The sequence below is a fragment of the Cebus imitator genome, unplaced genomic scaffold (genome assembly GCF_001604975.1).
Source record: "Cebus imitator isolate Cc_AM_T3 unplaced genomic scaffold, Cebus_imitator-1.0 Scaffold332, whole genome shotgun sequence".
Classification (NCBI taxonomy): Eukaryota; Metazoa; Chordata; class Mammalia; order Primates; family Cebidae; genus Cebus; species Cebus imitator.
In genome coordinates, this window is record NW_016107647.1 from 1,042,613 (window position 1) to 1,068,506 (window position 25,894).

At 42.8% G+C, this 25,894-nt stretch overlaps 2 protein-coding genes across 3 annotated transcripts in view; one reads left to right on the top strand and one right to left on the bottom strand.

Moving 5' to 3' along the window:
- XPC (XPC complex subunit, DNA damage recognition and repair factor) overlaps nucleotides 1–4,756 on the bottom strand; it is a 40,048-nt gene extending 35,292 nt beyond the window's left edge. Inside the window, exons 1-2 of one of the 2 annotated variants that reach the window (XM_017505037.2) lie at nucleotides 4,581–4,681; nucleotides 4,489–4,494 (exon numbers count right to left, since the gene is read on the bottom strand). In XM_017505037.2, coding sequence (XP_017360526.1) covers nucleotides 4,489–4,494; nucleotides 4,581–4,659 — 85 coding nt within the window. In that variant the 5' untranslated portion in view covers nucleotides 4,660–4,681. Of the gene's footprint in view, nucleotides 1–4,488; nucleotides 4,495–4,556 lie in introns of both variants that reach the window. The other variant, XM_017505035.2, reaches the window with a different exon arrangement.
- A 105-nt stretch (nucleotides 4,757–4,861) lies between these two features.
- LSM3 (LSM3 homolog, U6 small nuclear RNA and mRNA degradation associated) lies at nucleotides 4,862–18,261 on the top strand. The gene is made up of 4 exons (XM_017505040.2): nucleotides 4,862–4,971; nucleotides 7,516–7,626; nucleotides 9,877–9,972; nucleotides 17,961–18,261. Exons 1-4 carry the CDS (start codon nucleotides 4,951–4,953, stop codon nucleotides 18,039–18,041), a joined length of 309 nt encoding a protein of 102 aa, XP_017360529.1. The 5' UTR covers nucleotides 4,862–4,950; the 3' UTR covers nucleotides 18,042–18,261.
- Nucleotides 18,262–25,894: the final 7,633 nt, after the last annotated feature.

Here is a 25,894-nt window from a genome sequence, read left to right on the forward strand (position 1 = left end):
GACGGGGTTTCACCATGTTGACCAGGATGGTCTCGATCTCTTGACCTCGTGATCCACCCGCCTCGGCCTCCCAAAGTGCTGGGATTACAGGCTTGAGCCACTGCGCCCGGCCAACATTCCCATTTTTAAACATGTTAATGTAAACCAAAAAATAAGGAAAAATTTTGGAGTACAAAATATTTCAAAATTACTTTTTTCAAATCTGAGCACAGACTGCCTATTCCAAGGCCAGAGGCTGCAAAAAGCTTAAGATTTGACAGAAAATCAAGATTTCTGGATCTTACAATGGTCTTTAGCCCTCTAATATTAGGCAAAGATGCTAAATACTTCAATTTCTACTAATCTAAAAAAAAAATGCAGGTAGGAGGATACTTCATAGGCATCACCAAACTCTTCTGGGTGGTTAAAAGGCACAGGTTTTATTTCTGTGTTTGAAGAGAAAGGTAGATAAGTTAAAAGGGAAAGGGTGAAAAAGCAAACAAAAAACTCTGAATCAAAAGGATGTTCATAGTATTCAAAAGCATCTAGCAATAATCTCAATGTCCAACCATGAGATAATTGTTAAGTAACTTATGGCAGAGCCACACGACAAAATATAATTAAGTCATCCTTTAAGATAAAGGAAAATGATGTATGATCTCATGTTAATCATGCAAAGCTGATTTTACAATATGCTTTCTGCCATGTAAAAAACATAGACTAGAAGGAAATAGACCATTATTTAATGGTGGCTATTTCTGGATGGCAGAAATATGGGTGACTTTCTATTCTCTGCTATTTTTTAGTCCCTAAGCATCTAGAGACTCTTTTCTAGGACTCTCCAAAATCTTGAGTTATCTAATATGCCTCACCAGTCTCCGTGAGCTCAGTGTTCTCAGTAGGGCAGGAATTACCACTGTGGTCTGCTTGCACATCTACTGGGACTTAATAAGAACACCTGAGTAAACCTTCCAGCGGCAACTCGTAGCTCTCAGAATAAAATTCCAGCTCCTTAGCTTGGTATCCAAGCTCAGGCCTTTGCCCACCTCTCCTACCCAACCCCTCACTCACTATGTCCAGCCAACTGGCCAAGTTCATTCCCTCCTAAGAGTCTAAACACACTGTCCTCTCTGCCCAGAACTCTCCCCCATCACTTCCTATGAATGACTCAAAATTACACTCAGTAATTGCCTCAAAATGCCACCTCCTTACAGAGGCCTTTCCTGACACTGATTCCCATTTAGCTGCCTCTTTCCCAGCCCCATATGAGTTTGAGAGTTTTTCTTTCCATCTATAGATGCATTTTCTGCTATGTACCCAAATAAGTTTTATCACAGCAGCCTTAGCACAGGGTGATAGCTCTTATCATCATATGAATCTATTTTTTTAACTTATTATCTGCTTTACCTACCCCTCTCCACAGGTTATAACCATGAGAGCAGGTGACTCACCTGTCTGGTTCACTACTAACCTAGTACCTGGAACAGTGCGTGAAAATAGTAGGCACTCAGTAAACAGCTGTTAAAGTAATTAATGGTTATCACTGAAGGCATTAACACAAAGAAGAAATGTAAAGAAACCAAAGGTGCTTTAGTAGCACAAAGGAAGCCTGTTTCATGTGGAAGCCTGTTTTCTTTTTTCCTATTTGTCAAAAGCAGCCAAGTATCATCTTCATTTGCATGCACAGGGGTGCTTTTAAAGCCTACAGTGTTAGAAACTATACTGATAGTCACCAAATTAGTGTCACCTGCAGCCCAAACCACACTTGCTAAGTCTATGCTTCCCCACCGAACCACAGCAAAGGTTTTAACTGCAGATCCCGGAAGTTGCCTTGGGAACTGACTGCTAGCTCCTCTGGCTAGCAGAGTAAGCTTGGGTGCACCCTTACTTCTGTATAAGCTGAGTGGCACGAGTTAGCCCAACTAATTATCTAATATGGGATAGCATATACAGCTCTTGGCTTTATATGCTATCTCACTGAAAACTCACAACCACCATGCAAAGCAGTTATTACATTTCACAGAGGAAGTTCAGAAGGACTAAAATATTTACCCAAAATAATTCACCCAAGTGCATATAACTAAGTATTGAAGCTCTACCAAGCTGGAACCCAGGTGAAGTGTTGAGCTGGGAAGAATGCAGGTAGCATTTCCATCAGATTAAAACCATTAATTTTTAATTGCCCTATATCCAAAATACATTCTGACTAGAATACCAACTCCTTTTTGTGACCCCTTGCTAAAATAGCAACCATCCCTTAAATCACAGATCAAACAACTTCAGGGAGCGTTCCCTAGTCACTGCAGTCAAACTTTGATTATTCCTTTGGAAGCTACAAAGCCTTGTATCTTCTTCCACAATATTCAGCACAATCTGTCTTGAATATTTTACATACAAATGTCATGTCAACACTACTCTATGATCCTCCAAGATATGTTTATCTCCTATATCACCTCATTCATGTACATAGTACTCAAGATGTTATTTTAATGAATAAAATGGAACTAATATTACATATGAGGTAAATCACCTCCTAAGTTTAGGAATTATTACCATTTGACTATTTCCCAATGGACAATGAACTTATAATTGGTATAGAAACACAGAATCTAGTGTTATAGGAGCCTTTGCTGGTTACCTAGTCTAATCTTCTACCCAGTTATTTCAGGAGACCCAGAAATTCCTTCAACAGCATGCAATCTGCAATTATTTAAAATACTTATTGGCTGGGCACAGTGGCTCATGCCTGTAATCCCAGCATTTTGGGAGGCCGAGGCAGATGGACCACCTGAGGTCAGGAGTTCGAGACCATCCTGGCCAACATGGGGAAACCCCATCTCTGCTAAAATAGAAAAATTAGCTGGTCATGGTGACAGCTACTCAGGAGGCTGAGGCAGGAGAATCACTTGAACCTGAGAGGCAGACATCACCCCGTTGCACTCCAGCATGAGCAACACAGTGAGAATCCATCTCAAAAAAAATAAAAAATATTTACTTAGCCCTACCAATCCACGGGACCCGCATCCACAGATTCAACCAACCAAAGGTGAATATATTTCAGAGGGAAAAAATAAAAAATAATACAGATTTTAAAAATACAGCATGACAACTATTTCCATAGCGTTTATATTGTATTAGGTATTATAAGTAATCTCGAGATGATTTAAGGTATATCGGAGGACGCGCTTAGGTTACATGCAAACACTAGGCCATTTCATATAAGGCACTTGAACATCAGGGGTTTTAGTATCCATGGGATCCTAGAACTAATCTCCCAAGATTACTAAAGGGTGGCTGTATATGCTGTAACGGGAGTGGGAGAAGGATAAGACAGGATACAGTAAAAAATAAGACATGCTTTCATGAAGCCTAAATACTAGATAGGCAAGCAACAAGGAAGCAAATAAATTAAGCTCATTACAGATTGTGAAAGAGGCTGGGAGGGCAGTAATTGGAGTCCTATGATAGACAGTATCTGGGAAGGACCACCTTAGGATGCTCAAGGAGTGTCTGACATGAGATTTGAAGAAATATAAGAAATTAGCCCTGACAAAAGCTATGGTTGGGGGAGGGGTCACTCCAGGCAGAAGGAACATCAAATGAAAAGACTCAAGGAGTAACTTGGCATATTTGAGGAAGAGAAAGGCGGCCAATACGGAGGGCATCTGGCAAGGTAACAAGTGGTAGGAGAAACAGGAGAGGTAGCAAGAGCCAAAACATGTAGCATCTTGTAGGCCAGGTTAAGCCAACTGGATTTTAAGCTAAAAGCAACGGGAAGCCAAGGAAAGTTTAAAGTAGGAACATGGCATGATTTAAAAAAAAAATTATTTGGGTTGCTGGATGGAGAACTCGGATGCCAGTAAAGAGGAAACTGCAGTCACTCAACTGAAAGGTGATGGTGGCTTGGACAGGGGCCATGGAAATGAAGTGGACAAAGTTGAGATATAGTCTGAGGCTGAACTGACTGGACTTGCTGATGGACTAATGTGTGCACATAAGAAAAAGGTGGGCTTTGCTTTCTAACAAGCATTGAGACTGGAAAAACGGAGGAAAGGATAGATTTAAAGGGGGAAACCAAGAGCTCTGCTTTGCCCGTGACAACGTAAGAAGCCTATCCGATATCCACGTGGGGAAGTCAGGTGGGATCCCACTGTGGAATTCCGGGTGAGACTCAGCTGTAGTGACCATTCGGGAGTCACCACACTACATCACTCTACGTCCTGGTTCGTCCGTCTGTCTTCCTGGGACCGAATTAACTGCTTTCTTCACGTTCAGCCCTGAGCAGCTGCGACGTATCCTCTGGGCAACCGGGAGCGGAAAGACGCTACGCAGGAACTTGGGTCGGGTGAGGCTCCCGGGGAATCGCTCTGCGTGCAGAGGACAAAGGCATAGGGACAGCGCGGAGGGCCGGCCGCGGCCTGCCGAGCTGCCCCCGCGGCCGCCGTCACGTCCCCGCGGCGCGAAACACGCGCAGCAACCTGCATCCTGTCTCCACGTCTGGCCTCCCACCCCAGCCTCCCGGCCTTCTCCGCCCTGCCGCGGCGTCTCCCGCTAAGCCCGCTGGGTCTGGCTCTCACCCTCCTCCTCCTCCTCACGCCGACACTTCCTCTTGCCCTTGGACTTCTGGCTGCGCGGTTGGCGTCCCCGCGGCTTCCCGCCGGCCGCGCGCTTCCGAGCCATGTCGCTCTTCGGGGCAAAATCCACTTCGCGAGTGACGCACCTCGCCCCCGTGCGCCAGAGCGTGGGCTCCGCCCCCAGGCGGGTGCGTCTAACCCTGCCCCTTAGTTGGAGGCCTAGTCACGCCCCCGAAGGAAGCTCCGCCGACACCCGTGGCCACTAAAAACCACGGGAAGCAGGAAGGAGAAAAACAGATTTCTCTCTACTTCCGGTGTATTATAGCCTCCTGTTTCCGGAGATCGGCGTTGCTCTTGTGTTATCGCGAGAAGCGGGAAAGGGCGCAGGGTTTGAAACATGGCGGACGACGTAGACCAGGTGAGTGTACTTTAAGGGGGTCGCTCCGAGCAGCTTTGCGTACTAGGGCTGGTTTTTCCAGACTTAGGAAAAATGGCCGGTCGTGTCTACTCTTTCCAGGTGACCATGGTCTAATCCGCCCCGTCCTTTCCGTAACCGCCCCCAGCTCCGAATTTTGCTGCAGGCCCTGAGATCTTTTCTGGCTAGAAGCCCACCTGTCTACTATTCATCACACTCTTCAGTTCATTTTTTTAAATATGTAAATTATTATCCCTGCCTGCCTCACGGAGCTGTTAGGATTCCAATAGAAAGCCTGATAATAAAGTTAGAAGTTCTTATCATTACTGAGCGCAACCATTATTTATTCATTTAGCAGATTCAGTGAACCTCAGCTTTGTATGGTTGGACACTGTTCTAAGGGCCAGGGACACTGACATCGACATATAAGTGATCCCTGCCATTACTTGGAGCTTATATTCGTGAGGAGAACAAATAAAAGTAAATATAAATATGTAGGAGACTTATAGGAACTGTGATGTAATGTGAAGGAAACAAGGAACTAGTATGCAGAATAACAGGTGGCCCTAGAAGCTTTTTCACCTGGTCTTTCTCTTCCTCAAATATCTTTGGAGATCAAGCCACAAATTCTTAAGCTCTGTACTGAAATCTCACCTCCTCAGAGAGGACTTCTCCTGCGCCAGTAGCACACGCTTTACTCTGCTTACCCTGCTTCATTTTTCTTCATAGCGCATTATTATTTCATATTAAATGTATGCATCTGTGTTTAATGTATAGCCCTCCCCACTAGAATTTAAGTGCCATAAGAGCAGGGTTTTTGTTTTGTTCTTTCTTCTGTCCTTAAGGTTTAGAACAGTGCTGGAAACACTCAACAAATACTTACTTGATGAGGCCTCTTTGAAAAGGCAATATTTAAAGCTACAGTGGGCATCGTAGACAGAGGCTTAGGTAGCAGTAGGGCTCTGTCATATGCATATTTTTACAGTATTTAATTATTTATTTGTATGCCTCTCCACATTACAATGAGCTCCTTGAGAGTGGGGATTGTGACTTCTATATCATTGTAATCTAACAGTTGGTTATCTGATCCTTTAACAAACACCTGTTGAACTAGGGAAGTAGGGATTTTTTTTTTTTCTCTCGTCTGACCTTTTGAAGCTTTAGAGCCTGATACATTCAGTCACCTTCCTCCACTGGCCTCATGTACTTAATGAAGAAGCTCTCCTTGAATAGTCTTTCTAGCTCTTAATGGCTGCAACCACCCGATCCCAAGTCATCCTAACCGGACCTCTAAAACCAACGTTTCCAGCAGTTCTTTAATAATACTAATAGGAACCATTTCTTTTCTTTTTTTTTTTTTGGACAGAATCTCACTCTGTCACCCAGGCTGGAGTGCAGTGGCACGATCGATCTCAGCTCACTGCAACTTCCACCTCCTGGGTTCAAGCGATTCTCCTGTCTCAGCCTCCCGAGTAGCTGGGAGTACAGGCGCGTGCCACCATGCCTGGCTAATTTTTCTGTTTTTAGTAGAGATGGGATTTCGCCATGTCAACTCCTTACCTCAGGTGATCCGCCTGTCTCAGCCTCCCAAAGTGCTGGGATTCAGGCGTGAGCCACCATGCCCAGCCAGTAGGAACCGTTTATTAATATTTTCTGTTTACCTGGCACTGCTGTAAATGCATTAACTACTTTAATCCTCTCAAGAACCCAGAAGGAAGGTTGTGGCTTCCTCAATTGCAAATGAAGAATCAGAATTACGGATGGCATGATTTTTCATCTCAGTTCATTAGAGGCAGGTCACAACCAGGAGTTGAACCCAGACTGCCTGATTCCAAAACCAGTGCTTGCTTTTTTTTTTTTTCAAGACAGTCTCACTCTGTTGCCAAAGCTGGAGTGCAGTGGCACGATCTTGGCTCACTGCAACCTCTGCCTTCTAGGCTCAAGCGATCCTCCCACCTCAGCCTCGGAGTAGCTGGGACTACAGGCACGTGCCACTGTGCTCGGCTAAGCCAGTGCTTTCAACCAGTGTTTTATACTGCCTACTAAATATATTCATCTTACTGGCCAGTTGGCAGCCTAAACTCAACCTGTGCTAAATTCATAATCTTCCTGTAAACCTACACCTCTACTTAGCATTCTGACTAGTGTATGGTAGACATTGAGTGTTTTTCCAGCGATTACATAATATTTGAGATAAAGCTAAAGTCCCTGAGAGCCTATACCCTGAAATTGGGTCAGGCAGTTTGATTTTGAGGGAACAAAGTATAGTCATGATTATTTTGCTGTGTAACTCCTTTTTGTATAGGTGTGTTTTAACCCACATTTATGTAGCACATATTATGTGAAAGGCACTGTTCTAAGCCGTCATAGATATCACTTAAACCTCACAACAACAGTATTAGGTAGACACTGTTATCTCCATTTCGTAGCCTAAGAGACTGAAGCAGAGAAAGGTTAAATAACTTGCCCATGGTCACACAGCTTAATGGTGATTTAAGCAGGTTTCTATCTCTACTACTATATTACTAAACTTGTTTCTTTTATCAGCAACAAACTACCAACACTGTAGAGGAGCCCCTGGATCTTATCAGGCTCAGCCTAGATGAGCGAATTTATGTGAAAATGAGAAATGACCGAGAGCTTCGAGGCAGATTACACGTAAGTAAATTTATCAAGTTACCTTGAAATCAGATTCCTTCCTACCCCCACTCCCTTGAAATGTAAAACCTGTGCAGAGTGAAAGAGTATTTTGAAGGAAGAGAGGGAAGTAGAAAGTCACCCATATTTCTATAAGCCAAATAAAGCTGCATGTACTCACTTTTTTAACATTTTTTATTTTAATAGAAATATGTTTATTATAGAACATTTTTATTCCCTTCATTTTTCCCTTTTGTTTATTTGTAAATAACATTTGTCCTTTATTCTTAAATGTTTTTTAAATTTCTGACATGTACACAAATAGGTGTATTATTATGAAAAGTTAAATGTATATATGACCCAAGAATATATAGAATAAAAAGTGAAATCCCATTTCCCCTATTGGTAAACATTATTAGAAATTGGAGTATCTTGGCTGGGTGCAGTGGCTCATGTGTTTAATCTCAGCACTTTGGAAGGCTGGAGCAGGAGGATCACTTGAGGATGCCAGGAGTTCAAGACCAGCCTGGGCAATACAGAGAAACCCTGTCTCTACAAAAAATAAAATTTAAAAAATTGGTTATCTTTTCTGTATGTTTATACGTATATACTCATATATGTACATATGCACATTCCTGCAGTATATATAATCCACCTCTACAAAACATGGATCTTGCTATACATGTTTTTCAGCACCTTTTTTTTTTCCACTTAATCTTTCTTGGAAATTATTGACCATGAGTGCAAATAATTCTCCTTTATTCTTTTTAATGACTACCTAGGATTTTGTACATGATAGTGATAGATTTTTTTCGTTTCTTGCTACAAATACTTACATAAATACTGCAGTAAGCATTTTCTTAAACATATTTCTTTGTGCGTATCTGCAAAATATCTGTAGAATTGGTCCCTTGAAGTGGTCTCATTTATTCATAGAGTACCCTGAAGGTTTTGCCTCTCTTTGATGACTTGTTGCTTTCCTAAGTATGTTGTTTTTAGTGCTGCCACTCTACCCTAAAGTGATTAAAAATAGCTAACATTTATTGAGCATTAATTATAGACCAGTTACTATGTTTTGTGTATGATATCTCATTTAATCTTTATAGCAACTCTGTGATGATAGATACTAATTATTTCTGCTTTGCAGTATAGGAAGCTCAGGCTCAGAAAGGTACAGTCACTTGCCAGTAAAGGGAGAGCCAGAATTTGAATCTATATAGTCTGACGGAGCCCCACTCTTAAGTACTGTGGTTCCACCTTCCACAAAACCTAAAGATAAAGAACCTGTAGGCTTGGAAAGGAAATAGGTACCTAGGGAGACAATAGTCTTAATCTGCAGCTGGCCTTACGGGAAGGGAGACTCCAGGAAAGGAATAGTGGTAACTTCGGGAATATAATTGGAATTCAGCTTAATTACTTAAGTCTGTGGCTCTTGGAGTCTTCTTCAGTTCCCTGTGTAAACTTGATGGTCTCTATCCTAAATGGCCCCTACTTTCTGTTTGTTTTGTGCCCCTCAGTTATACCTTTTTGCTCTTGTTAGTGTGGCCTACCTAGCAATAACCCCACATGGCTGACAAGTGACTTTTATTTTGATGTGAGCAGGTGAACCATGTAACCCTTGAGTTCTGAACAAGGTCCCAGAAAGTTAAATGAATGAACCTTGCAGCTGGGATTGAATATCTTAGCTGCAACATTTATTGATTGAGCCCACAGGTGCTAAACACATTTAAGTTCTAGATAGATTAGAAATGGGCAGGGTGTTGCTCTACTTATTTTCTCTCTGCAACATGTAGTCTGCCATGTGCCTTTAGAAGACTGCGATACCATCATCTTAGCAGTAAACAAAGGATTTTATTTTCTTTACTGTATTTTTCTTGTCACATTGCTATAGGTGGAATTGAAGGATGCCTACTGATAAATGATGAAGATGAATCTGCTGTTTTTCATAATTAAGTATTATAAATGATGTGACTGCCTTAGAATAACAAGTGGGGTGGAGACTTTAAAAATAATGTCAAGTGACTTTGAGTACTTTTATATTTACATATAAGCAGTTTTATATTTTGATCAGGTCAATTAAATAATCATTGGAAATGACTTGTGAAGAAACAGTATATTAGTACAGTAGGATTACTTTTTGTTTGGATATAAAAGTTTGTGATACAAGTATCACATGCCTTAGTTGTAATTGATCCATTTTTATGTTGTTAAGCCTTGGTCATTTTGTAATTTGAATATTAAATTTCTTGGTTGTTTACCCTCCCAATTTAGGCTTACGATCAACATTTAAATATGATCTTAGGAGATGTAGAAGAAACTGTGACTACTATAGAAATTGATGAAGAAACATATGAAGAGATATATAAAGTAAGTCTTGCAGTTCTATTCATTGCTTTACAAATATCAATTGTTCTCTATTGGACAGTTTAACCCATATTTATGGGAAGCCTGTCATGTTTTGACACCTACTTATGGACTCAGTAGAGCATAGCAATTGTAAGCAAGTGTTCTGGGGTCTAATTGACCTGGTTGCCAGTACTGGCTTGACCACTTCCTACTTGGTCTACCTTGGGCAAGGGAATTAACTTAGCAGACTTCTCATTGGTAAGCAGGAATACTACTGCTTACCTCATAGGGTTCCCAGATTCAGTGAAATACAACAATGCAAGGTAACTATGTATAGTAGTGTATAACAGTAATAGTAGACAGTATTAGAAACTGAACATTTTAAAAAATATTTATTCATTAAAAAAACCTGGCCAGGCATGGTGGCTCACACCTGTAATCCCAGCACTTTGGGAGGCTGAGGCGGGTGGATCACCTGAGGTCAGGAGTTAGAGACCAGCCTGACTAACATGGTGAAGCCCCATCTCTACTAAAAATACAAAGCATTAGCCAGGCATGGTGGCATATGCCTGTAATTCCAGCTACTTGGAAGGCTGAGGCAGGAGAATTTCTTGAGCCCAGGAGGTGGAGGCTGCAGGGAGCTGAGATTGCGCCATTGCACTCCAGCCTGGTCAACAACAGTGAAACTCCGTCTCAAAAAAAAAAAAAGTGGCTCAAACCTGTAATCCCAGCGCTTTGGGAGGCCAAAGAGGGTGGATCACCTGAAGTCAGGAGTTCGAGACAGGCCTGGCCAACATGGCGAAACCCTCTCTCTACTAAAAATATGAAAAATTAGCCAGTAGTGGCAGCAGGCACCTCTAATCCCAGCTATTCGGGAGGCTGAGGCAGAAGAATCACTTGAACCCAGGAGGCAGAGGTTGTGAGCCAAGATGTACTACTGCACTCCAGCCTGGGGGACAGAGTGAGACTCCATCTCAAAAAAAACAAAACACCTATCACATGTTGCCGTAACATTTTTATGAACAATAACTATTTTCTACAACAAAATGTTTAATGAGGAATGTCTTTGTTTTACATTTTTGCAAATCTCTTTAACGCCCAGCTTAATTGATGACAGCTAGAAGATTCTTATAATTTTTTTCTGCATTAAATCTATCATGCGATGTTGTTGTAATTGAAGCAAATCTGACCACACAGATAGGTAGTTGGAAAGGAAGGAGTATGTTTTGTGGATGCTCCACCTTTGACACTATACCCAAACTCAACCAGTGGTAGTTGGTCAAAGGTTATTTGCAGGCTGGAATCTGAAACGATAACAGTAAACTTTTCATACTCTTGTTAGGTGAAAAGTCGTTGATCTGCCTTGTACTTCACATGGGTCTTTCAGTCATGCATGATTTGGTTACATCAGGTACTGGTTCTTTAGAAAATAGTAGTTCACTGAGCTATGCAGATTCATTTTATTGTTCAGTGTTTAAAAAAAATCATATTTATTAGTATCACCAATGATCTCATTAGAAAGGTCTTCTTTCTTTCTCTTTCTTTCTTTCCTTTTCTTTCTTGTTTTTAACAAAGTCTCACTGCGTCACCCAGGCTGGAGTGCAATGGCTATCTCAGCTCAACTGACACCTCTGCCTCCCAAGTTCAAGCAGTTCTCTTACCTCAGCCCCCTGAGTAGCTAGGATGTGCCACCATGCCCAGCCAATTTTTGTGTTTTTAGTAGAGACAGGGTTTTTCCATGTTGGTCAGGCTGGTCTCAAAGTCCTGTCCTCCCAAAGTGCTGGGATTACAGGTGGGATTACAGGAAGCCAGTTTGTGACCCTGCTAGGGCATGGTGGTTAAAATGTGGGCTCAGTATAAGACTACGTGGATTCAAATCTCGACTCCCTTGCTTACCACCTTTTTAATTGGGCCAGATCACCTAACCTGCCTGTGGATATGTTTCCTTGTCTGTAAAATGGGAATAATAATAGGAGCCCCTTCCTACAACTGTGGAGGATGCATTGAGGGCTGCATGAAAGCCTCCAGATTAGTGACAGGCACATAGTGACTTAAACTGGAGCCTTCTTTGGATTTTGTAGTTCTGCTTTACCCTGGCAATCCTCCTCTCTCTGACCACACCTGACTCCTGTGCTAGTGTTCTTTATCCTTCTAGATGTAAACATTTAGCATTTTTTTTCTTTTTCTACATTTTTATTTATGTATTATTTTTGCTGGCTTGTTTCTCCAAGAAAGAATAACATTTTTTAAAAATCTACATTTTTTTTCCCTTCAGGAATATCATTTAGTAACTATTATTTGGTGATGGTTATTGTTTTCTTAACATGGACACAATCATAAGTACCAATTCTAAGATGCACTTTTCCTTAAATTTTAGCATGTCAGAAATCTGATTGCATCTTATTGGTGATGTGATTAAAAAAAGAATTGTGTCATGGTTTAATTGGCAAAAATTTTCCTTTTCAGCTCAACTAAGCTTACATGTGATATCTTAAATGTGATAAAATGTGGAATATCCAGCTTTACTATTGTGCTTTATTCATCTAACATTATTAACATAAGAATTTTATAATGGAAGTAGACTCTGTTGTAAACATTTTAATGCTCTTGTCTTGAGTTCTGCTTGTGACAAAAATGACTCAACAGTGGTGCCTATTCTTACAGAGAAGGGAACACTGCCACTCACTGCATGTTTGCAGTGAGCTAACAGCAGGGTCCACCTCTGTCATCCGTAGTAGTCTGTTCCAAGTGTGATTCCTCCTGAATCTGTTTGAAAGTGTTGTATGCCTATGCACATGTGCATTTCTCTGGGTGAAGTGTCTATAAGAGAGTCTCAGTAGTCACTGACCTCCATAAAGATTAATTGCTGTCTTGAAAGACTGCGGGGACTGGTTAGCTCCTGAACGCTGTGTGCTACATGCATGTGGCCTCTCTTGCGCTTAGAGTTGCAGCTGCAGAACATTAAGCAAAGTCAGTTTAGGTAGTGAATTGTTTTTCACATTGCCATGATGTATTGGGTAAAACATTTAAAATCGAATCTTTGGATGCCTGAGAATACTTCAGTGCATAAATGTGTCTTAACTATAGACACAGAAAGGAAAGACAGTCATATTATGGAGAGTGCCTGCATCTGGTTCAGTGCCATTAAGAACAACTAATTCACTCTCCTGTGCACTCCTATTACTCCTCTTCAAGATGGGAAACCAGATTTAGTGGTTTCTTACCTTGGCCCATTTTACATTTTCCTCTCTCTCCTCTATTGAAATAACTAATGAGCATCATCATTACCAAAACAGTATGGGGGACCCATAAACCATAGGGTTGTTGGGGTTTTTTTTCCCCCCTGTAACTTATATAATTGACTTCTGAATAATGAATTTGACTGCTGACTTATTAATGGGAAAATGGAAAGCAGTCAGTCTTACTCTTCTGGTTCTTGGTCCTCCATAATTAGAGGTCCTCCATAATTGGAATAATTACATTTTATAGATTGTGAACAGTCTGTGTTACTTGGCCCAGCCTACTTGTTCAGCTGTCCATCATGTGTGCTACCTTCCTTCACCAAACACCTTGTAGTCTGGCTTACCAGTTTCTCTTGGGGATGTTGTACCCTTTTGTAACTGAGCCCTCTGCTCCCTCTGCTTGCCCGAAGGCCTCCTACAGCATTAGATGGCTCTTCTAGACCTTTCTGTAGATTAGCACTGTAATAGTAGAACTGTCTGCAGTAGTGAAAATTTCTATCTGTGCTGTCATTACAGGAGCTAGGAGCCACATGTGACTATTTAGCACTTGAAATGGGTGCTGGTGTGACTAAGGAACTGAACATTTAATTTTATTTCATTTTAATTCAATGAGCCACCTGTGGCTAGTGACACTCATGTTAGAGGAGCTCTAGACCTGCTGCTTCATACGAACTAACTCTTTATGGTCCATACTGAGACCATATGGTCTGTGTCACCATATAGTACTTAACACATATTTCTTTTTTTTTTTTTTTTTTTACTCATTTTAAATTGCTTCCATTTTAATTTAACTTTTTGGATAGATGCTAGACTCACACAGTCTTAAAATCACAGAATGCAGAAAGGAACACAGTGTAGTAAAACGTCTTCCACCCCAGCCTCTGCTCATCATCTTTACACCCCACCCCCAGACATAAGCACTGTTACTGGCTTCTTGAGAATCTTCCCATGTCTTTATGCATATGCTAATGACTGTTAATCTCTCTTCGCCTATTTTTTATCTTTTTTTTTTTTTTTGGAGACGGAGTTTCGCTCTTGTTACCCAGGCTGGAGTGCAATGGCGCGATCTCGGCTCACCGCAACCTCCGCCTCCTGGGTTCAAGCAATTCTCCTGCCTCAGCCTCCTGAGTAGCTGGGATTACAGGCACACGCCACCATGCCCAGCTAATTTTTTTGTAGTTTTAGTAGAGACGGGGTTTTACCATGTTGACCAGGATGGTCTCGATCTCTTGACCTCGTGATCCACCCGCCTCGGCCTCCCAAAGTGCTGGGATTACAAGCGTGAGCCACCGCGCCCGGCCTCTATTTTTTATCTTAATGCTCTTTCCCTTACATACGTAGCTTCCTTGTGCTTTCATTTTTAGCTTTATGGTACTTCATTGTATAGATGTACCATAATTTAACTATTTTCCTATTGATGGACAGATAGCCATTTCTAATATTTTGCTAATAAAAACTATTCTGCTGTAAATAATTTTATCTTTTTCTTATGTGGAAGTATACCTGCAGAATAAATTCATACTTCCTCTCTTTCATTTCTGGAATGGGGATTCTAGGAGGACAGTCCGTGTTTTATTCATCCCTTTGTGTCTAACGCCTATTGTAGTACCTGACACATAATGGGCACTCTAGGTGTTTATATGAGTGGACTTCAGATTTCACTGCAGGTTGACTCAGTAAGTTTTAAACAGAAGATTCTATTTCATTGCAAGGACTGCAGATATAAGCCTTGTCACCTGTCAGACACACATGCACACTTAAAAAAAAATTCTGGGTGAAATTCATCACCAGTGCTAGAAAATTCAATACTGTTCTCTGATATTGAGTTGATAGCATCCTTTTTTTTTTACCTAGAGCACTTAAGTTTACACACTGAACTCCTTGTACTAGAGTCCCCTTCTTTCTCTGGAATTGTTTATCTGTAGCCACATCTCCTGTCTGGGCATTATGACCAACAGCCCAGGAGAGATTCCTCACACATGGGTTGTTGAAAGCATACTCTTGTGAACATATTAGTTCATGTTGCCTAGACTGTGATAACGGGCAGCCCCCCCCACTCCCCCAGACAGGCACTGGCTCAGCAGAGTCACAGATATGCAGTAGCTTAGCACTGATGGAGTTTGTTTCTCAATGACATAATTATTCTAGGTAGTTTCCTCCACACGGTCATTCAGGAACCCAGGCTCCTTGTGTCTTGTGGCTCCACCAACCCCTAAGTCTTCTGTCATCATTTCACATCTAGCCAGTGGGAGCAAAAAGGAGTGGAGGCATGTACATGAGAAGTTGATGAATCAGCCTAGAGGTACTACATACCTTTTCCTAAATTTTTTAGGCTAGAACTCAGTCATATGACCTACCCAACTATAAGGGAGCCTGGGAAATACTCTAGAATTGTGTGCCCAGGAAGGAAGAAGGAATTTTTATGAACAGTTAGCAGTTTCTGCCATAGTCTGTCCCCCGGCAACCAATGTTTATATATACCTGTGAGCAAAGGGCTTTAAAAAAAATGTATTTATGGCAAAATGACCACGGATTAATTTAGCAGTTCGTTTTCCCCAGAAACTGATAAAATTGGAATGTCAGCTGTGTTAATAAAAAATATTGCTATATTAAAAAAAAAAGGCCCCTGGTTTATAAACTGCATCTGAACTGGAGGAACTGTGAATGAGCTCTGAATACTGTTAGGAGCCCATAGCAGTGGTCTTCCCTGAGAGCACTTCAACCCTTGTAGTGGAGTGCACCCCCTCCTTGGTGACTATGAAGCCACATTCATGAAATTATTATAAGAGATACTGGTTCTGATGTGAAGCTTGGGGCAGTTAAGCCAGGGTGGCTCCTGCACCCACCTGCTAACTAAGCAGTCATTTGGGTAGCTAGAGAAGAATCCTTGGAATGCTGTCAAGATGTCTGCTGAGACACTTGCCGCTGCCCAGCTGGCATGTGCTGTGTTTCCTTTGCACAAAGCTGTGTGCCCTTGGCCATCTTGAGCTTTGTGAGTTTAGTGGCCAAGTTGCTGCAGAGATCAATGATAGTGAGTGTTGCAGAATCCTGCTTCCCACACAGAACACATTTCTACCCCGAAGGATGCAAGCAGGATATCTAGCTCAGGGTGCAGCTCAGCCACGTGATTCTCAGTTCTCTCTGTCAGACCACATGTGGTCACTTGTACAGAGATCTATACCCCAAAGAATATGAATTATTTACCCCTCCCACATTCATGAAAAACACAGCGTAGGCAGGATATCCACCACAAAAACTCTCTTCCAGAGAACGAAGGAATGAGAAACCTAAGACAGTTACTAGTCCCTAACAGTGATGAATCCCACTGGGAACGTATGAATGCTCCCTGTCCTGGTAGTAGCAGAAATCCCTCAATTAGATAAAGTATGATGCATCCAATGTTTGGAACTGACACCAAATTTAATCATGCATTCTACAGCTTTATTTGCAAAATCTGGCAACCCTAAGTGGGGTCTGCAGAGCTTTCAGGGCCAACTTCAATTATGAAAGACTCAAATAGTCAAAGGTTTTTTTTGGCCAGGCTTTTGCTTTCTTTGGCAATGCAATTTCTTTAAAAACTTAGAACATAGGTTTCTGAACTGTTTACATCCAAACAATTCAAAGGGCCAGTAACTTGTCTAAGCTCTTCCCTAGGCATAGCTTATAGGACTGCTTTATCTCTTCAGTTCCTCACCTCTGTTCTGCTCCCTGAAATTAATGTTGACTACTTTGAGGCCACTTGCTATAAAAGCTTGGGTGGAAAGACAACACCCTTAATCTGATCTTTGCCTCAGGGCTGAATTTGTTTACCTGGGAAATTTTACTGGGCCTTGTTTCTCAAAGCCTTTTTTCATACTTATTTCTGTAGTTTGGGTTCTAAAAGCCAATGGGTTTTTTAACCCTGTGAGTCTTGTTTCTTTTCATTTCTGCTTGAAAACCAACTAGTTCTTGCCTGAGCTTTTTTCTCTTCTACTGCCCTGCTAAATGCATTAAGTTAACAGCGACACCTACTAACATTTGGCTTTTCCATCCTCTTATCCCAGAGCTAGTAAGTTTAGAAGCCCCTTGGGCTACATTCCAAGATTTATCTAATATTTTGCCAAGGGATAATATTAGGATTTCAAACATTCATGTGTTTCTCTGCTGCCTAATGCCTGACCACTAAGCTAATGCTTCAGGGTGTCCATTCCATATGCGTGACCCCTGTAGCACACAGAAGTAACATGTAATGGCTCAGCAAAATAGAAGTTCATCTCTTGCCCACATGACGCCCTGGTGGGGTCTAGATCTGCACAATAGCTTTCTTCCAGGTGATAAGTCAGGGACCAGGCTTTGCCTGTCAGTGGCTCTGCCATCCCCTGAGTTCTCACCATTATCTTAGTTCATTTAGTGTTAAAGAATGATTGCAGAGCGGCATTCTGGGTCAGTCTGGAGATAGTCTTGTCATTTCTGTTTATTTGCTATTGGTTAAAACAATCCACTGGCTACATCTAGTTGCAAGGAAAAATAAGAAACGTAATCCAGCCATGTGCCCAGGTGGAGGAGAGTGAGTTTTAGTGGGTAGCTCCAGTGTCTGCCACAACTGTTGATATCCAGGAAAGGAGGCATTAGATAGATTGGTTCTTGGTGCTACCAAGGTAAGTGATCAGGTTTTTTAATTCAGTTTTTTTGTGTCATGATGAATCAATTTTTTGACATTTCTTTCACAAACAATAAGTGGTAATATACAATTGCATAAATAAGCTCTGTTTTTTTTTTCTCTTCCAGTCAACGAAACGAAATATTCCAATGCTGTTTGTCCGGGGAGATGGCGTTGTACTGGTTGCCCCTCCGCTGAGAGTTGGCTGAAACAAAGAATTTGTCGTGTGGAGCCTTTGTACAGGGGCCTCTTTAAATGTACAAGACATTCAGAAGAGAAACCTGCGTACATTTTGATATTAAGAAATAATTCCAGGGATTCTTCCACTCCTGAAATGAGTTGATTTGCAGATAACTCACTATTCTTAAGCTAAATTGTATTTTCATTTTTCTCAAGCTCTTCCAATAAATATGACCACCAAGATGCAGAGCTCTTTTTCAGGACTTCTTTTGCTCCATAATTCTCACAGATGATTTATTTTTCTTTGAATTAAAATTGGTGTTTTCTCATGGATTTTTTTTTACTGCAGTCTTCTGTGTTGTGAATTACTTAAAGTGAGCACATCTTAACTTTACTTAGCACACATTTGCAGTGCATCTACTGTGTTGGAGGCACCAGGTTTGAGTGCTGGGAACCAGAGTATTATGAAAATGCTTTCTGGGCCAGGTGCAGTGGCTCACGCCTGTAATCCCAACACTTTGGGAGGCCAAGGTGGGTGGATCACCTGAGGCAGGAGTTGGAGACCAGCCTGGCCAACATGGCAAAATGCTGTCTCTACTAAAAATACAAAAATTAGCCAGGCGTGGTGGCGTATGCCTGTAATCCCAGCTACTCAGGAGGCCGAAGCAGTAGAATCGCTTGAACCCAGAAGGCAGAGGTTATAGTGAGCCGAGATCATGCCATTGCACTTCAGCCTGGGTGACAGACTCCCTGTGGAAAAAAAAATGTTTTCTGCCCTCAAGTGTTCTAGGGAGGCAGATGTTTAAACCAACAATTGCAGGCAGTAAGGTAAATGCTAATAGAATAATGCATATGCAGGATGCCATGGGAGCATGGGGAAGAGCACCCAAATGCCTGAGAAGGGAGTGGAGGGACGTCGTAAACATTAACACTAATGGAAGACAAAGCGATGCACGATTTCTCTTTTCTCTGGCCTTATTTAATTCTAAGGTCAGATGTGGTTCAGCTTGGTCATACCTACTTATAATTATCACCCAAACCATTTTTCCTTTTTGGATCATAGGCCGTTAAAGATGAGGAGTCTCAAACAGCATGTCTCAGTGACACAGTAAAGCAGAAATTGGCTAAAGGCAAAGCTATTTTTATTTCTAGCTTCAGTCAGTCAGCACTTAATGCTTAAAACCTAAAGGGGAAAGTAAAAGTGTGTTAGAATCTCTCAAACTTTATCAAAACAGGACTTAGAACCTGACATCCTGCACGCTGGTCATTCCATTTTGAAATGTTGAAAATCCAGTTTGTGGGTGGTTTATCTGTAAATATGCTGAATGTGTGTGTGTTCATCCATTACCAAGCACAGTATGCTCACAAATGCATAGTACTTTAAGCCTGGTGCAAGAAAGATGCTTTCGGTAGACATTAAAAAGGGTTTCTTTTCCTTTCTAATGGTACATGCCCCTGCAAGTTCATGGAGAAGAGAAAAACCAGTGTGAGTGAGCTGATGGAGGTTTCATCTTAGGTGAGGAGGCAGGAGAGTTACCCTCTCTTCACTTCTGCCATCCCCATGCTTTATCTTTAAGCTGTAGCGGTCCCACGAGGGCAACCTGTTTACATCAGCCTGTTCACTATTAAAAAAGTGAACTCCCTCCTGCAGAATGTTACAAGAAACTGAACCTCAAAGACCTGAAGTCACCTGTGGTCATTAGTGTGTGGGAGCAAGATTGAACCTGACTGCCTCCTACCTGTGTGAGCCTGTGGTGTGGGCGTGCTGCCAAAGCCCTGGCTCTGGGCTGTCTATTGGCTCCTGGTGTCCACGGTGTGGTGTGACAGGCTACCTGGCCTCACTCTGCCACTCTGCAGCTCTCCCCAGCACTGCATTCATTTGTAGTTACTTCTGATAGTCACACTAAATTCCTGAACACTTTCTTCTCTTCATTCTTCATTTTGTTTCTCCTTTTTGTCCTGGAACTGTTTACACTAAAACTTTCAGCTGTGAGGACTTGATTATACCATTTCTAAAACCCATGAATCTTAATATCTGATGCCATTACCCTCACATGCACTCACAACTACAACTTCATCTAGCTGCTAAGATACAGGGAGAGGGACAATAAAAGGGTCACTGCAGACGAGCCATTTCTGTTAGGAAGTGGAGGGAGAGGAGGTAGTGTGTGAGTCCTTGTGGAGCTGGGACTCCATCCACAACAAAGCTCAAGCAGGGCCCTGCCATGGTCCACATCGAGGTTTCCTCTACAGGGGTGCTGTCCACTGAGGGCTTATGCTGTGAGGGCCACTGGGAGCCATGCCTTAGACTTCTGAGTCTGCAGAACACTCAACTCCTGTCAGCTGGATGGCCAGTGGTCACCGGAGCTGGTGAATAGTGATTTCTGCAATGAGGTGTCAGATAGCCTAAGCGGAGCCTTGCCAGCGGGTGTCATACCTGGATCCCTATCTTGGTTGTTTTATGAAAGAGGCCGATATGAATTGCCATTGCCCCCCACAAAGAAAAATGGACAAAACATTGGACCACATATTTGAGATAAAATATGCCCAAAATGAAAAGTAACGAGTATCCCAAGTTAAACTTAATCATTAGCTACAGATGGATACTTTTCACATTTCAAATAGTGATTTTTGAAGATTTGCTCAAACTAGAGCAGTATCCCTCCACATGGTAAGAGGCAGAAAGTGGTTTCACACACCCTTTTATTTAATCTTTAATATTTAGCTAAACTGGGTGTGGTGATGCACATCTTCAAACTCAACTACTAAGGAGACTGAGGCAGGAGGACTACTTAAGCCCAGGAGTTTAAGGTCAGCCTGGGCAACATAACAAGACCCTGTCTCAAATAATACTTAGCTATTGCCCACATTGCTTTTAGTCTGCTACCAGGAGAGGAGGAATGTCTCATTGTGTGAACAGATGTCAGGTGTGAGTTATGCTCACCGGCATTCAATGTGGAAAATTAATGAGAGTTCCAAAAGTCATCCTGGCTAGATTAAGAGGCCCAATTGATGTTTCTCTGCCACTCAGCTCTGCTGAACTATGTGGATTTCATTTGTGTACAAGCTCTTCACTGTAGCAGATGCAGACTTGCAGCCTACCTACCTGCCCGCCAGCTGCAGTGCTCTCATCCTTGCTTGGTCTCTGTGCCCATCTGTGGGCTGGTCTTTACAGCCATGAGAGTGTGGGGCTCTGATTGGCCAGGCCTCAGTCACGTGCCCATTCCTGGACGTAAGACCACCTGAGCTGTGTGGTCTGAGTGTAGAGGGAGGGGTAGTTCTCTAATGGAAACCAGAGGGAAGCAGGGATGGAGCTGGACGCAATGCCTATTACACAGGAAAACTTTTAGTCTCTCCAACTTAGAGAAAAATAAATCCCTTTGATACTTTGCTATTAGTAACAGATTTCTGGGAACACACCTCAGACTGACACTATGACTTTAAGCTATTGCTCTGGAATTCAGGAGGTTCTGGAGCAACCCATGGGGGAATCAGTATGGGTGGAGCTCTGATTTGTTGGGTGACTGGGCCTGAGGGTAGCCCAAGTCCTCTGGAGGGGTCTAGGTAGGAGACCTGCAACACAAGAGGGCTGTTAAGCTGGAGGTAGGTGTTAGGGGGTCCTCAGAGCTTCCGGGGAGGGCAGGTACTTGAACAGAGCAGACTGAAGAATACCAAGCTCCATGAGACAAATTCCTGCTTATAGAGGCAGAGACCATACTCACAACCCCTGACACAGGGCCTGGCCAAGAATTTGTCCTCAATAAGTGTTGAATGAATGAATATTTAAATGATAAGAAACCTAGTGCAGCAGGACTTTGTGATCAGCACTGTGGATGGAAGTTTCAAACGGGAGTTTGAAAGAAGGTGAACTTTGCACATTGTTTTCCAGACACTTGTGTTTTCCTTCCCACAATTGGACAATGCTCCCCACTTATTTACCCTTCTGGCCATCCTCCCCATTACCATTTACCTGAAAATATCAGTATTTGCCAACTCTAGATACCTAACTCGTTATTAATTTACATGGAAAACTAATACCAAGAAACAAGGAAGATAAGGCCAAATGCTTTAAATTCCTTTTAGATTCATTGCCCAATTTTAATAAACCAGAGCATGTAGATTCCTATTTTCTTGGCTGCTTCTAGAAATGTCCTGGGTGTGGAGGCAGCATGCCCCATTGCAGTTTCTGATATTGATTACTCCAGAGGAATGTTTTCTTGGTGCTCACCCCACCCACCTGCAGTGCTGCGGGGATCTAGGCTCTGAATGTTGACAGGAGCCCCGGGGTGGCCCTTAGTGAGGTGGAAAACTGACCATGCAGGGTCTAGCAGTGCATCGGGGTCAGAGAAACCTGGCTGCACCTCCCTGCTGTGTCACATACCAGCTAGGCAAATAGCTTCTGTCCTACGGTCAGCTGTAAGGACTGGAAAATAGCCCCGGGAGCAGACTAGGGTAGTGCTGGGATGTTACTGCCACATCACGGACACCAGGGTCAGAGGCATAGAGGTGAAAGGGGCACTGGGAGGCCACTCCTTCAGTTTATTCCACTGTCCCTGCTCTTTTCCTCCCCAGATAATTTCCAGGAGAATCATGAATTCAAAATAATTTGATTCATTCAATTGAAAGTTATTTTCAGATGTCTGTTATGTGCCAGGATCTGTCCACAGAGGCCTGAGCAAGACCAACTACATGCACAATGCTAAGAGCTGGGAAGGACCTGAAGGGGGTGAGGAAATGGGAAGTGACATGGTGTGAAGGGTGAGGGGCGACGGGGCTCAGAGGTCTCTCTCATCAGGGAATATTTGAGCTGACATCTGAACAGCAGTCAGGAATAGGCCCGGAGGGGATTCGGCGAAAGAGCATTCATCCAGGAACTGGAAGCGGTGCAGAGGCTCTGAGATGACGTTTTTCCTGGTGGAGGGTCAGCAAGGAGGCCAGTCAGCATGGAAATCTGAGACCTTGGAGGTCCAGGGGTCATTCAGCACCTTCGTTTTACAAAAGGGGATGAAGAGCCCAACACAGTGAAATAGACTTGCCTGAGGCCACCGCCAGTCCAGGCTTTCTAGTGCTGAAGCCTAAAGAAGGGCCACTGTGCGCCCCAGCTGCAATGGTGCCGCTCACACTGTAGCCTCTGGAGTCGTGCATTGTGCTGCTTCTGCAGCTACACGATCCCTTTCTTCCCATCACAGGCCAGCATTTTATCATCCTTTGCTTTTTCGAAGGAAATGGCCTTCCTTCTGAGTTCGCAGCTGCTATGGGGACCCTACGCGAGCTGGTGGTATTCAAGAGGTGGAAGGCTGTGCTTTCCTCCCCATGGCCAGGCCTCGTGGGAGGAGCATAGAGTTGGAAATCACACCCGCCAGACTCAGCTCGATCACCATGTGCTTTGTGACTTTTGGGAAGCTCCTCGCCCTTCCTGGGCTTCCATTCCTCACACGAAGGGAAACGCAGGGAGTGATTTTTCCTCCTAAACCTGCATGTCTTACTTGCCAACACCAGGTGGTGCTGTACCCTTTTGCTTTTCCACGTCAGTCTTTGCGATCAACACGAGCTAATGCCCACAAGCTCTTAAATCCACGGTCTGTGGAACTCCAACCCTACTATAGCCATGTATAGGCCCCAGGGAGAAAGTTTTAAGGGAAAACACCCTTCTCGTGGTGCCCACATCCTGCTAAACTGAGATCACCAACAAAGCTGCACTCCAGGTGAGGCGGGTTTTGCTGCTCTGGCTCTGTGCACCTGGCTGAATGATGGGCGGGCAGAGCTTTCTTTGGGGTCCGAGGCCAGATTCTGCCATCCTGTCAAGCAGATCCCTTTTTCTGTTCATAGCCTTGGCATCCACATCTATACAGCGTCCTTTGAGTATGAACAATGTGTGTTTCAGGAAAAGGGCTCGATCACTCTGCTATTGATTAAAAGGGCTTAGGTTTAGAGTTGAAAAACTCTTGGTAGCAGTGTCTGAAAGCCAACATTGATGTGTGCTAGGAAAAGTGTACAGATTTGGAGTGAAAAAGCCTTGTATGTGAACCCCAGCACTGCTGCTTCTCAGCTGAATAACAGATTCCACCTCTCTGACCCTTAGTTTCCTCCTCTGTAAATAGGGATAGTGACAGTGCCCACCTCAGGAAGAAGGGCTGAGGATGAAAAGATGTCCATCAAGGATGGAGCTCAGATCCTGCCATGGAGTCAGAGCTCAGGACATCTTTGATTCCCTTATTTGGGCCAGCAGCTCTAAATAAGATGCTTCTTGTCTCCTCCTGAATGCCTTTCTGAAAAGACCACTGGTAAATATTTAATTGTCTTTAGAACAAGGATCCAAGCTGTTCTTCATGAATTCATAGTTTCTGCCCTGCTGAGTCTACTACAATATACATTTTTTAAAATTCTCATCGATCTCTCCTTGCATTGTTTTTGCTGTATGACTTTTCCAGGCTGAGTTCTGCTAGAAACTGGGTTGGCTAACAGCTGGTCATGATAAGGGTTTGGGAATCAGATGAGGGAACAGGGGAGCTTCCCCTTTGTAGGGTCCTCTGCCCTCCCCCTCCGTGGTTCTCAGTAATATTTTTCTCAGTTCAACTTCAAGGTAGAAGAGAAGTAGATGAAACCAGCTCCATGAACAAGGTCACCCCGACAACATCACGAGCTAATGACATCACTGTCAGTTTCTGCCCAGGAAAAACCCGGGGCTTGAATTACCAAGGGAAAGGGCAGGTCATCCTCATGGCAGGTTGACAGAACTGGTTGCAGACCCCCTGCCAGATATCAGGGCCTGGGAGTGTGGCTAAAAATGACCCAGGGACCACACCTTCCTCTGGTCAGTCAGCCCCTGGCAGCCTCACCACCCTCATGTGCTCAGAACAACAGAATATCACCAATGGGGGGGTTCATTTCCCCTTTCCTAGAAGAAAGGTTACCAACTGCCAGAATCAAAATAGAACATGAACCGTGTCACTGGAATCCTGTCCAATCCAAGCACACTGATATTGTGCAATGCCCTTTGGGAGATAGAGCAGATAAGCAGAATCTCCAAACTATTATCACACTGTTGGACCTGACATTGCAGAAGGCCTCTAGCTGACCTCTCTCTAGGCTTGCCATGTTTCTGCAACACTGCGTGTCGAGTGCTTTTTGTGTTCAAGAAAGACACTATTTCATAGGTGGCCCAGACACAAAGCCTCACAGAAAGAATTATTTTGTTAAAGTGAATGGTTGTCCCCAAGTTTTTCCATTTCCCAAGCTCATAATTTTATACATTGTTTATTTGTTTAAGGCTTGGCTTAAATTCCTTATTATTCTTAATGGCACAACATAGTTTTCCATATGGTAATGAAATACCCATGCTGACTTTCCTGAAGAACAAGGAAAAATTGACAAATTGGAGAATTCAGTACTTGGCAGGCTTGTCTTCATATATATGATGAATATCAGCCTTCCCTGAAACTTTAAAATTCTGTTGGTATAAGTTACTTATCCTTGAAGGATCATTCCTGATTCTTGACATCTTTGAGAATTGTTCAACATATAAATGGTGTGCATCATTTAATCAACTTACATTTTAGCTTCTCTATACCATCAGCATATTTTTTTCTGTCACTTTTGCCTTAGTAAAGTACAGTAGGTATTTGTAAAAGTATTTGTGACTATATATTTTTTAATTTTTTTCTTTCTTTTTTCTTAAGCCTCAGATGTCTACTTCCATCTTTACAATTTTAATTTTTTTTTTTTTTTGAGATGGAGTTTCACTCTTATTGCCCAGGCAGGAGTGCAATGGCACAATCTTAGCTCACCGCAGCCTCCACCTTCTGGGTTCAAGCAATTCTCCTGCGTCAGCCTCCCAAGTAGCTGGTATTACAAGTGCCCACCACCACGCCCAGCTATTTTT

Bases quoted from the DNA above. Each gene is read 5' to 3' on its own strand.
- LSM3 (XM_017505040.2), top strand. From the start codon at position 4,951: ATGGCGGACGACGTAGACCAG. The intron at 7,627-9,876 runs GTAAGTAAATTT...CTCCCAATTTAG, and splicing joins AGCTTCGAGGCAGATTACAC to GCTTACGATCAACATTTAAA. The intron at 9,973-17,960 runs GTAAGTCTTGCA...TTTCTCTTCCAG, and splicing joins CATATGAAGAGATATATAAA to TCAACGAAACGAAATATTCC.